General features: G+C 44.3%; 1 protein-coding gene across 4 annotated transcripts in view; it reads left to right on the plus strand.

Annotated features, from left to right (window-relative positions):
• The first annotated feature begins 6,557 nt into the window (after positions 1-6,557).
• SRGAP3 (SLIT-ROBO Rho GTPase activating protein 3) overlaps positions 6,558-13,518 on the plus strand; it is a 246,514-nt gene continuing 239,553 nt past the window's right edge. For all 4 annotated transcript variants that reach the window (XM_027958129.2, XM_042235918.1, XM_015102320.3 and 1 more), the window contains exon 1: positions 6,558-7,337. In XM_027958129.2, the coding sequence (XP_027813930.1) occupies positions 7,271-7,337 (67 nt within the window). In that variant the 5' untranslated portion in view covers positions 6,558-7,270. The remainder of the gene's footprint in view (positions 7,338-13,518) is intronic.

The following is a 13,518-nucleotide window of genomic DNA, read 5'->3' on the forward strand; positions in this document are numbered from 1 at the left end:
ATAGCAGCCTGAACAGGCTAAGACTCTGGGCTACCTCACCGAGCACCGGTGACTATGCATTGTTGTGACTTGCCCCATACCTTAGAATTAAAAACCTTTAAAAGGCTTAAGTACTCTAGTGTTGGACTTTCATAGGGTCAGTGTATCAAGCCCTATTTTTCCCTTTTCAAGTTTGGAACCCACTGAGAAGTATCAGTAGATAAAGGTGAAACACAGAGGGAGATCTTATTATTTATATAACAAGCACATAGGTGATTCCCTAGGTACCAGCCATCAGCTTGCCCATGGCCACACAGCTAGTAGGTGGCAGAACCAGGCTTCCAACCCAGCTCCAGAAACTTCTTGTTATTCTGATTCTTAAATTGTAAGCTTTGTTCATTATAAAATTACAGTGGAGAACATGGATTAGGTGCATGTCCAAAATGATGAACTAACTCTCTATTGCTGAATTGACTCTTTTAGCTGGTCTCAGCCCTCATAGGCATATTACAGGGGCAGAGCTAACCCTGCTCCTTCTGTAAGGGTGGTCCTTCCTATAAGCAGGGCGACCTGAAAAGAGAAGATTAAGGGGGTGAGCTCGGTCTCGTCTTCCATATTCACCGATCTGCTAAGTTACTTTTTCATCCTCCTGGGAAGAGTGCGTGAGAGATGGGGAGAATGGCCAAAGTGTTCACTGAGCTAAGGTGAAATGAATGGTGGAACAAATGTTCCCCTGAAACCCATGGAGGCCAATGCATTAGCATCCTTGAAGTGGGCAAACTCTGCTGGCAGTGGAGTCAAGGGCTCAGGGGTTTTCAAGTCCTTCTCTCTGTTCTTCCAGAGTTGAGATTCTGAGGCCTAGCTGTGAATCCCTGTGCCTGTGACTGCCTTGCCTTTGGAGGGACAGGAGGACCTCTGGGCTGCATGTCAGAAACTGCTCTTCTTAAAATCCAGAGGACTTCTGTAGCATCACTGGCGGCCCTCCTCAGACTTAGTGACAGGTCCTGATTGCTAAGAGACTGATTTGTGTCCTTTTCTTAACAGAGCCAAGTGGGCATGTGTCCAGGGCCTGAGAGTTCCGGTGTGTATCATCTCATTGTCTCTCAGTAGAGTGTGGTTCCTACGTGGATGGGGAAAGAATATCAGATGGGTCAGGTGTCCTGGTTTCTTGCTTGGCTCTCATTTATTAGCCATAGGAGGCTGGGGAAGTCATTCAGCCTCCCTCTCCTTTCATTCAGTCATCTGTAAAATGGCAGTGAAATTACTTATCTCAAAAGACTGTGTGAGGATCAAGATTATGGACAAGACCATGCTTTATAAACAACAAAGCCGGATAATTCCAAGCAGCTTTATCATATTTTCCATGAATCTTTTCTGTGAATCCCCCTTTCTTCTTTCCCATATCCTTTTCATGGTAGATAGGTGTTGATTGCTCATCCAGTATCCTCTCTTTCTTCTTCTGGAACAGTACCCTGATCCTTTCTGGGGAATCTCTTGGGCCATGTGGATTGTTCGAATCTGACCCATCCAACAACTCCAGGGGCAGGCCCACAATCCAGTCCTGACCAAACAGAATATTTTATCCCTCTGGCCATACAGTCAGTTGCAAGGATTGCCATGTGCCCCAGCTTGGCCCAATCGACCATTCCTGGGGCTTTTGCTGGAATTCCTGGGAAGGACTTTGCCTTCCTTGCCAGAATTGCCGAACTTGGAGATTTAAGATTGGTGGGGGCCACCTTTGCCATCTTATGGGGAGCGCTTCCCACCATACAGGAAAGCAGAATGGAGAGCTGGAGTAAGATATGTCCTCTTAAAATTGCTAGAGCCCCTGGACCCAGCCATGCCTGATTTCATTGTGAATGAGGTGGATTAGCATTTCATTTTGATTTTTCTGACAGACTGTTGGTGTTTTTCTCATAGATTTGAAGGAAATTCTTTTGGTATCTTTTTTTTTTTTTTTTTACTGAACTGAAATACACAGAATATAAAATTAACCATTTTTAAGTATGCAATTCAGTAGCATTTAGTACATTTACAGTGTTGTGCAACCACCACTTCTATCTAGTTCCAAAAAATTTTCATCCTCACCAGATTGGATCTGTTAAGCAGTTTCTCCCCATTCCCCATTTCCCTGAGTCCGTGGAAACCATTAATCTGCTTTCTGTCTGTGTGGGTTTATTTATTCTGGATATGTCATATCAGTGGACTCATACGATAGATGACCTTTTGTGTCTGCCTTGTCTCACTTAACATAATGTGTAATAGGGCATCCATACTGTAGCAGCATCAGGGTTTCATTCCTTTTTATAGTTGAATGATATTCCGTTATATGGATAAAACATTTTGTTAATCCATTCATCCGTTGGTGGACATTTGGATTATTTCCACCTTTTGGCTGTGGTGAACAGTGCTGCTGCAGCATTCGTGTACAAATACATGCTTGAATTGTCTCTTGGGGAAATGAGTCCTTGGTCTATGGTAGGTATTGGGATTGTTGTTTCTCAGTTTTCAGTTTGTCTTTGACTTTGTTTATGATGGGTTTGGCCAGGCAGAATTTTGAAGAAATTGCTCTGTAGTTGAATCTGTCAGGCTTTTATGGCTTATGGGTCTTGTGACACAGGAATGTTATTATGCTTGAGGTTATAAAATAATTCTTCCATTAAAACTGCCACTTATCTACTCATATCAGTGAAACAGGGATTAAAAACGGCTGCACTTGGCCCCCACCCTACCCCGGGGTTACTGTGAGGACCAAATAAGAGAAAAGGCTTTCTAAAATGGAAAGCAGTATATACACACAAGATATGTTGTCATCATCACTATTAATTGTATCCAATTCTGGCACTAACTAGCTGAGTTCTGTTGTTGCTTTCATTTTCCAGAGCAGAGATTGAAGGGCAGAATTATTCACCAAGTCAGCCAAGGATGCATTAGTTGGTAGCATTGGAGAATGTCACAAAAGATATCAATTCTTATTAGTTATCTTGGGAGTGTTTCATATTCGACCAGAAAAATAAAAATGCCTTAAACCAAAAGTTATTGGTCATTCTTCCTCCAAGTAGAGTCTTTTTTTTCCCCTACCAGGAAAAGAAACCAGTTTAGTGGGTTTTATGTTATTCAGCTGTAATTGTAATTTAAGCCTCATCAATGACCATTTGTGACATGTTTGCCTTATATTTTAAACTCCACATTTTTTTTTAATGGCAAACTTCAGATTGAACACGGTATTGATTGAAGAAAAATGTCACTACTTGACAGCAATTATTCCTACGCTTATTGTTCTGGGATATAATAGTCTGCTGGTTGAGTCCTTCGGCTCTGATGTGGCCGGATGTGGGCTTGCAAATGATTCAGTTATTAGCTAGTTGTGTGATCTTGGGCAGATTGCTGCACTGCTCTGTCCTCCCTGTTTGCCCATCTGCGAAACAAGGGTGATTATAGCCCCTGACCCACTGATAAAATCTATGTCATTGATAACATTTCTGTAGAAAACTTGGCCCAGTGACTGTATAGAATGAGGGCTTGATAAATATTAAACATTAGTATAATTCAGGAATATTTAAAAGAATCCAGGAAATGAGCCTGAGGAAAGTGAAATATACCCTCCAAGGGGTATTCCCATCCTTGGAGGAGGGGTGGCACAGATCAAAGCACATGGCAGAGCCCCTGACCTTGCCACCTACGACATTTATTTTTGCCGCAATCTGGTTTCCTTTTATACCATGTGAAGGATAATCACCAGGAATGGCAGTTGGTTCTCATAAGTGAGGAAGAAGAGGTCGCATGGAAGGGAATGGTCCCTTCATGTGGTCACAGAGGGCAGCTGGGAGACTGGGGTGAACTGTGCAGAGGATTGGAAGGAAAAGAGCAAGGGCATTGTGCAAGGGGCCTGCCCAGGTCACACCACCTCTTCTTGGGGAGGGAAGATTCTGGGTACTGTGGTTTCATGGTATGTGTTGATGTATTCACAGGGGGCACAACCCCTTTCTTCTTCCTCTTTTCCTGCACCTATCCCAGGCATCTGTGGAGCCCCACCTCTGGTCCTAGACCCCAAATGGTTGGATGCTAAAAAGGAATACTCCGTGGACCTCTGCTGTGTTCCAGGCACTTGAAATTTCCTGTTAGATCCTATGCAAAGAGTGAGATCCCCACTGTTTTACAAATGAGGAAACTGAGACTCAGTGAAGGCATAGAAGCTACCTAAGGTCCCTGTAAGCTGGAACCACAGAGGCGGGCAGGGAATCCAGTTTGTCACATCCCAAAATGCATGTTAATAGCTTTGATTTTCCTTTGAGAGTCTAGCCTTGAGGCAGGGGTGCTAATCTCAGAGCACGTCTGTCTCAGGTAACAAGTGTGGTTTTCACTGTTTTAAAACGGTCCAAAGTGGGGGTTGCTGTAGAGGGCCTGAGTGTGCTATGGGAAGGGAAAGGCAGGCGGTGAAGGCACTGACTGTGGGCCAGTGGCATCTACTCGTGAACCCTGTAATCTCTTGTCTCTGGGCACAAAGTTATAGTAAACCCCGTGACTCACCAGCTGGACTTCTCTCCTGCTTTCTCCAAGCATATCCCGTGTGTTCCCAACCATGCTCATACTGTTTGCACCATAGGAATGCCCTTCCCCTCCCCATTGCAGACCTGTGGAGACTCACTATAACTGCCACTTTGTCTAGGAAGCCTCAGTGGACTAGCATGGATAACCTATTAATTTCTGAACCCCAACCAAATCATTCATTATACACTCAGAAAAAAGCAAATCGAAGATTATTTTTAGAAATTTGTGAAAATACCAAATTTGGGAGGCAATGCATGTTATTAAAAAACAGAAACCTTACTTTGCTGAAAAAGGTCCATCTATTCAGAACTATGGTTTTTCTAGTAGTCACATATGGATGTGAGAGCTGAATCATAAAGAAAGCTGAGCACTGAATAATTGATGCTTTTGAACTGTGGTGTTGGAGAAGACTGTTGAGCGTCCCTTCGACTGCAAGAAGATCAAACCAGTCCATCCTAAAGGAAATCAGTCCTGAATATTCATTGGAGGGACTAATGCTAGAGCTGAAGCTCCAGTACTTTGGCCACCTGATGGGAAGAATCAACTCACTGGAAAAGACTGTGATGCTGGGAAAGATTGAGGGCGGGAGGAGAAGGGGACGACAGAGGATGAGATGGTTGGATGGCATCACCGACTCGATGGACATGAGTTTGAGTAAGCTCCGGGAGTTGCTGATGGACAAGGAGGCCTGGCGTGCTGCATGCAGTCCATGGGGTCACAAAGAGTCGGACACGACTGAACGACTGAACTGAACATATTAATGACTGTCTTAACATGTGAAATTCCAGGAGCAGCAACCCTGTAGTGCTTGATTTCATTTTTACGGAACAGATCTTATTCTGCCTTGAGTGCGTGTGAAATGCGTTTACTCTCCAGTAGAATGCAGCAAACTTTGCACATATTCATGGGCAGAATCTGGTGTCATACAGCACGGGAGCGAATGCTGGTGACTTTGGGCAAGTCACCTCCCGTATCTGTTCCTGTTCCTTCACGGGCACTATGTTATGGGTTTGCTGAGGGGTATTCTGAGTGCTTATTACCATGCTCCGTGCTAAGCTTAGCTTCGCATTCTTACTTGAGCCCCCAAGAGCTCCCTCATTCCTGAAGGCCCCTACCCTGCAATACTTTTTCCTCACAGCACTTATCATCTTCTATCATACATAAATTTCTCATTTTGTTTATCTTTCATCTTCCCCTCCTAGGGCCTCTTGCCTTGCACAGTTCCAGAAGGCACCATTCACGATGCATTCTGAGCTCTGCTTGGGGCTGATTTTACTGAGATTATTACCATGACTAGTGCTGACTTCCCAGAGTTGGGTGATGTGGAGACTGTGGAGCTCCAGAAGTGGGGAATCTTTTTTTTTTTTTGCCTAGTTTGATCATTGCCATGTCCCCATACCCAGAACGATGCCTGACCTATATTAAACTGAAATACATGTTGAAAGAAAGAATGAAAAAATCCTCCAAAAAGAACCATTTTACTGGTGAGGAAACTGAGGCTCAATGAGTTATTGATTTGCCCTGCGTCCTGCTAAACCCTTGTCCTGAGGTGGCTGGGTTTCCAGCAAGCCTGCTCCCAACGGCTTTGCAAAGCTGCATGTCTGAGACACTTGGCATTGTCCCTGCCGCCCCATAATGCTCCACAAATATTAATGAGCTTGCCTACATGGATCAGCCCCTCTCCTCCGCTAGACAATCAGGCAGAGTGACAAACTGTCACATAGCCTTTGCTTGAGAAATTGAATTAAATTGCATGTTGCAAGAAAAAGGTGGACCTTTTGGAGTTTTTGGAGGAAGAATTCCTAACCCAACTGCCAATGGTAGGAGTCTTCAGGGGCCTCTCAGGCCTCCCCAGCCCAGTTCTTTTTCCTGCCTCCTTCCCTTTTGTGAGCCTTTCTTCCTCTTTTTGCTTGCAGTGAGTTCTGCTCTCCTGTAGGCTACAATGTGTCAGTTGTTATAAAATCCGGGAGGTGGAGCTTGATGACGAGAGCGGTGGGGGAGCGCTCAGCCAGCCCTGCAGGGCGTGCAGTCCAGCCTCCGGTTCACCGGAGCTTAAGTCTTGCAGCAGGAGAACTTCCACCTCGCTCTCCTGGCTTTGAGCCTCACTGTATATTGGACCAGAGGCGCCGAAGGGAGGGAGGATGCGAGATGATCGGCCCTTTGGCAACCTGACCATCTCTTTAACAGAGCCTTGGAAAACCAGCCGGAGGCTGACTGCAGGACCAAGGAGGCGCCGCGCCTCTTGTGGATGTGTGTGTGTGTGTGTGTGTGAGTGTGTGTGAGAGGGTGAGCGGGTGTGAGGGTGTGTGAGTGTGCATCACGACTGCGTGTGTGCATGGCTGGATGAGTGCACCAGTGCACGCGTGAGTGTGTGACTGTGTGTGTGTGTGTGTGTGAGAGAGAGAGTGTGTGAGGGTGAGTGCTCTTGGTTATTATTTTTTTGGAAGAAAAATCTTGAAAATCTTGGGCAGGTTACTGTGCTCCTAGGGTGGTGGTTCTTCTGCAAGAGGAGTTGACCAGACCAAGCTACTTGAGACATTTTTCTCTCCGAGTAAAGAGAAATTTCCTCTGAGAACGAGAGGGATTTTTCCGCTGGCTCTGCATCTGAGTGAAAGAGATTAGCCCCCTACACCTGTGAAATCGACCAGAGCCGTGTGATTACTAGGGTTGGAGCGAGGACTCAGGAAGAAAAGGAGCAATAAATCCAACAGCCTGTCAGTGCCTTTGGCCACATTGGAAGATGTCATCTCAAACTAAGTTCAAGAAAGACAAAGAGATCATTGCCGAATATGAAGCCCAAATAAAAGGTGAGATTCGGGCTGGGGAGTCATGCCTCCCCTCCCCTTTCCTTCTCTTGCTTTGGCTTTTTTTTCCCTCTTTTCCTCCCTGCCATCATGAAATGTTGTTATGCATCAATAATCTTATTGTGAGGAGGAACAGTGGCAGCTGCACAAGTCCGGACTGGTTTCGACTGCAGAGAGCGCTGGCGCTGGGAGTATGGACTGTAGAACGGGCGGCGATCACTGCATTGCAGGTGTGTGAGGAGGATCCTACACCCGGCTTTAGGAGTGTCTCAGATACTCCATCATCTTGGCCGTGGCATGTTACTCTCAGGCCATTTTGACAGTCACTGCCAAAGACAGTCACTACCTCCTCCCCCCGCCATGCAAAAATCCCCATAATAAGATGTATATTTTTTGTGATCTGCTTTTTTTTTTTCCTCTTTCTCCTTTCTGTTTTTTGTCGTTGCTTTGCCTCTGCCCCTTTCTCTGGTCTGGAATTCACATGCGTATACTATGGGAAGCAGCATCCCTGGGCTGCACTTCTTTGTCGGGGTTGCCATGGATTAACTGTTATGGAGCATATTGATCCAAACTAATGCAGGCATTTAGGCATAAAGAGGGAGCTCAGTGCAGAAAATGTATTGTCTCGCAGTGTGTGGCCCCCATCACTGTCTGTGCGTTAGTGTTTAGGGTCATCAGCCTTCATTGAAAACCAGCAGTTCAGTGTGCCGGCTGGTAGATGCTGCCTGGCTTCCGTAGTGCCAGTGAAAGCTGCCAGGAGGCTGAGATGACCTCTGGCTGCTTGTTGCAGCTTCAGTGCCACTCACGGGGTGCACACTCCTCTCAGAAGCCGCTCCCTAAATCCACACTAGCAAGGGGAAAGAGGAAACCAGACACAATTGCATAGACAAATTCAGGTAGATTCCTTGTTCAGGCCAGACTGGGGCTTCTCGCACCCTTGTGAGTCCTAGGCTCAGCTTTGGCAAGGAAACCATGAAAGCACCATCCAGCATGCTCACCGTTTCTTTTAGGATATACCCTAAGGGAATCCTGGGCCTCTCGGCATCTGATTTCCTTCTGGTCATGGTTCTCCTTGCTGTGACATAGGGTGTGTTGTGATCTCTTGTAGAAAGAGTAAGGACCGAGTACATCTTCAGGGGATGCTGATGCCTGCCCCCACCCCAGGACTATTGTGCAAGTTGGTTATTTGTTGCTCTGGTGACCTGAGGTTCCACACCTACTTCTAGGTGCTGCTGCTGCTCAAGGCTCAGTGACCCAGGAAGTCGGGTGGCTTCCCCAGGAGCGTTGGGAGGTCGCGCATCACAGCTGCTGTCCATGCTTCAGATGCTTGGGAAACTTTGGGAGGGGAGCAGCCCATCAGGGGAGAGCTTTGTTTTTTTTTTCCAGCCTTGCCAACCGTCTTGTGTCTTTTAGTTCTGGTCAAACCCAGCATGCAAATCACCTCTCGGTAGACCCCAGGGAGAAATGAGCAGAAAACCCTGCTCTTCCCTGGGCTCCTCCTCTGCAGTTTTCAGTTCACTGTGGAAAACAGTGACTTACAAGGTTTCAGCCTTGCTGAAAATTTAGAAATCCACCGTTTTATTGGTCAGAGATTTGAATTCTCTGACTGCTCAATACAGAAGCCTGCACGCTTTTTAGGGAGTTTATGTTCTGTAAGACTAATCAGGCTGATATTTATTTTTTTCTTTAAAAACTGAGTTTCCCATGAAAAATGCCATCAGAGAGAAGGGTAGGCGGAGCTTGGGATAGTTTGGGGTTTTTATAAGCATCGGCTTGGTAGGAAATGTACTTATCTCATTTTGAAGGATTGCTACCACTGGACCGTGAACTCTGCTTGAAGATCAATTAAGCATTTGTAGCTCTGAGTGATTCTTTTACTTTTTACCTTTTGTGTTTATTTTAACGTCTAAATAGCAAGGGCAGGGTAATGCATTTCAGCAGGAAATTTGTCCAAATGATCTTATCTCTTCTAAACTCTAAATGTCTTTGCATTCTGGTTAAAAGAGTTTCATTTTATTCCTCTAGGGTTGACATCCACACCATTTAGATCAGGATGCTACTGTGCCTGAAATTGGAATCTTTTCTGTCAAAATTCTATTTTTTCATCATCATCATCACCTATTGATGTGCGTTCAGGGCTCGATAGTTTCCATGGCTCACTCCCAGACCTCGCCCCTCTGGGCTTATGCAAAGTACAGACAGAGTTTGTAGGAGCTCAGTCTTAGAGATGAGGAAATGGAGACCTTGTAATGTTAAATGACTTGCCCAAGGTCACAAGGTGGGAAATGTGAAGGCAGTTGGTTTCCTTTCAGGCCCAGTGTCCCCGATACATTGTTTGCCTGAAGCTGCCCCTTGAAGGACTGATGTCAGTAGCAGATGGCAGTTTTGTGGTGGGGACCGGCTGCCTCCCAGTCACAGTCCATTGTTTACCCTCTTACTTTCCTCCCTTGCCTTTGTTGCTGGCCTCTGAAGAGCGTTTGACCAGTCATCAAAAATAATGCCTGACGCCAATTACCTTGGATATCATTTGGCCAGTTTGGCACAAACATTCCACCTAGTCTGACGGATTTTGTCCTCTGTGCATTTTGTGGGGGGGCTTTTGATTTTTAAAAGTGATACTGAGTTCTTTGTTGGCTTAGTCCCTTTTTTCTCTTTTTGAAGAATTTACTGACTGGAACAAAGGGGACTGTTTTCCAAGTTCTTTTTCCAATTGTGAAAAATTTCAGACTCATGCCTTCTCTTGCCTAATCAGACCCTTGAATCCCTTTAATTATATACCTGTGACACAATAGACACCATATGCTTGCACATTTGCAGTGATGGGAAACTCACCACTTCCCAAGCCCACATATTCCATTTTTAGACCACTCTGGCTGTTGTAAGGAGTTTTTTATGTTGGGTTAAGTATGTCTCTCATCCACCCTTTGGTTCTATACCTTGGGACTTCATAGAATGAGACAGATGCTTTTTCCCCATGACTGCCCATTGGATATTTGCAGACTCTGGTCATCAACCCTGAACCATGATTCTCATTTGCTCATGCAAGGTGATTCACTGCTGCTTTATCATCTTAACTCTCTTTTGGATCTTCTGCATCCTGGGTTGCAAACTCCAGGCCTTTGAGTGCTTGGCAGAGAGAATAAGTGAGTGAAGCTGGCCAAGTAAGATTATCTGTGGCAGTTGGCCTACCACCTCAGCCAGGGCAATATAAGAAGGGGGGTGGTGATTATGATTGGCTTGAGAACACATGTCCTGTCCAAATGGGCAGTCACTACTTGGGTTCAACCAGTTGTTACCATTTAGAATGTAGGCCCAGCCAGATCTTTCAGTTTTTCAACAGATGCCATTAATCTGGATTAAAGCTTTATGCTTTTAAAGAGATTTTGCCGAATGGACCTGCAGAAGACTGTACTGTCAAAAATCTTCTTCAAGAGTGATACTAAGTTATAAGTGAGACGCTTTAAATGTGGTTAGAGAAAGAAAACAACATCACTTCCTAATTTATGGTGTATGTAATGCTTCTATTAATATAGCTCAAGGGTTGAATTAGCCCTTTTCACTGCCCACTCTCTCATTGCACCATATATATTTTATCTGCTATGTTTCTCCAACCCACTGGGCTAGGAGCCTTATCAGAGAGAAGAAAATGAAATGAATTTAATTGGACTTGTTCTTGGTGACCCTGTGCCGGCTCCGAATGGATATTGTTTCTTGTCTGAGGTGTTCACAAGTGTTCCTTTATGAACCTGTTCAGGAACCCTGCTGAGAGTGACACCATATTCTCCAATCTGAAACTGGCAAACTCAGACTTCTTTCCCCCTTTGAAAATCAGAACATTTTCCCATCTCCAGCTTTTTGGCACTTATCCTATCTTTCACAGTATCCTCAAAGATCACTGATAGTGTTTGGTAATCTTATTCACAAGCATTTTCCAGTAACCTGGGTTCTAATTCATCTGCTGTCAGATATAATGGTCTGTTCTGTGTTTATTCAGAGTTCAGATTTCCATTTCATCCTAATAGAAAATGAAAATAGAAATTCAGTGACTGATTTCAGTATTTGTTTTTTTAATTACACATCCATATTCATTTTAGGCCATCTTTTTAGTGGCATAAATCTAGAATTGAGGGGAAGAAGAGCAGGTAGCGAAGACGACCACAGAGAAGCATTTATTTACTCACTCACTTACACATTTACTCAGTGAACACTGAGTGTCGACTTTGTTCTTAGCCTTGTGCTGAGTGTTGTGAGAGATGCAAAATATATAATACATCCTTAACTTCCAAGAGTTTTCTTGGAATATGGCAATAAAATCAGTGAAGGAAAAGAAAGAAAAATCTAAAATTTAAGAAACTCCCAATTTAGCATGAGAATGAATTTCATCTTAAGGAGATTATGCCATAGAGTGATTGGACAACGACCTGAAGAGCCATCATCACCTTCACTGGCTTCAGTGAGGAAAGTAGGCTGGGCTGGGGAACACTGGGGAGTAGTGGGGACTGTGGCTGACTAGGGAGCTCATTTAGAGGAGGCAGCCCCTGCTCAGTTCTCCTGTCATTATTGCAAAGGGATATAAGCCCAGAGTGGTTAGTTCTTTCAGTGTTTCCAGAGCATCTGGATTTCAAAACAAAATCTCCTAATTTTTATTTGAAATATTTAGAAGTTTAACTTTTAAAACATTTAAAAAATGAGGTTGTTTTTTCCATTATTGAGCTGTAAGAGTTCTTTCTACATTTTGGATACAAGTTCCTTATGAAATAAAAGATTTGTTGGTTCCATTCTGTTGGTTATCTTTTCTCTTTTCTGACGGAGTCCTTTGAAGCGCGAAAGTTTTTAATTTTTATGAAGCTTTATCTATTTTTTCATGCGTTTGGTGTCATAGCTAAGGATTCTTTGCCAAATCCAAGGCCATGATGAAAATCTCCAAATTTTTAAGAGGTAGTGCCAGTTTATAAGAAATACTTTGCTTTCTGAATGAATCTGTCGGTAGGAAAGCTTCAGCCCATGCCCACCAGTCTTCACCTTCTGGCCTACAAGTTGAAGTCCGAAAAGGGTCTTGCTGATGGGAGCTTACCTGCTGATGAGTTTACCTCATCCAGTTTACCTGCTTCGTCTTCAGGAGTTTTCCTTATAATAGGCCTGTGCTGTCATAACCACATTAGAATGATTCCTTGTCTCTGACTCCTCCATACCTTTTCCCACCTCCAAATATTTCCCCATTTGTGCCTTTATTCTGCTTAAAATGTCTTCCCTCTCCCCCCCACTTTTTTGGTTTGGCCAGCTCCTGACCATCCTTCACTGCCTGCTCAAATGATCCCTCTTGCATGATACCTTCCTAATAACTCTTCCAGAATCATATCGGCCTTTCTTTTCTGGATTTCATTATCCTTCATTACAATTTTGTGTTCAGTATTTTGGCCACGAACTCTTGAGAAATGCTTATGGTGATTCTCATTTCCCCCATGTGATTGGTGTACATTCAGTTGAAGCAGTGGCTAATAATTACTAAGAAGAAGTTTTACTTTTCTAACTCACAGCCAAGCTCAAGTTGGAGTTATATTTTCTTTGATATTTGTCTTAGCTTGGGTCACTATAACAAAATACCACAGGCAGCTGGGAAGCTTAAACAACAGACATTTACTTCTCACAATTCTGGAGGCTGGGAAGTCTAAGATCAAGGTGCCCACAGATTTGGCTCCTGTTGAGAGCACGCTGTCCTGCTTGTAGCCTTCTTGCTGTGCTCACATGGTCTTTCCTCTGTGTGGAGAGAGAGAGAGCTCTCTGTCCTCCTCTCCTTAGAAGGGGACTAATCCCATTATGAGGGCACCACACTCATTATCTCATGTGAACCTAATCACTTCCCAGAGGCCCCGCCCATCTCCACACACCATCATGTTGGAGGTTAGGGCTTCAACATGTGAATTTTAAGGGGAAACACCAAGCATTCAACCCCTAACAACATCATATTTTCTGTGCCATTGAAAGTAGGGGTTTTATTTGTTAAGGGAATATTCTTCACGGTTTGATGAATTTCCTTGTTTGTCCCTGATAGGGGAGATATTTATCTATGAAGATTGGATGAAGGGTGATGTGTTTAAAGTCAAGGTGATGTCTATCATGTTCATGGTGGGAAGTTGGTTGGGGAGCATGGCACATCAGGTGCCTCCCAGTCAGGAAATCAGTG

Source organism: Ovis aries, chromosome 19 (assembly GCF_016772045.2).
Source record: "Ovis aries strain OAR_USU_Benz2616 breed Rambouillet chromosome 19, ARS-UI_Ramb_v3.0, whole genome shotgun sequence".
NCBI lineage: Eukaryota > Metazoa > Chordata > Mammalia > Artiodactyla > Bovidae > Ovis > Ovis aries.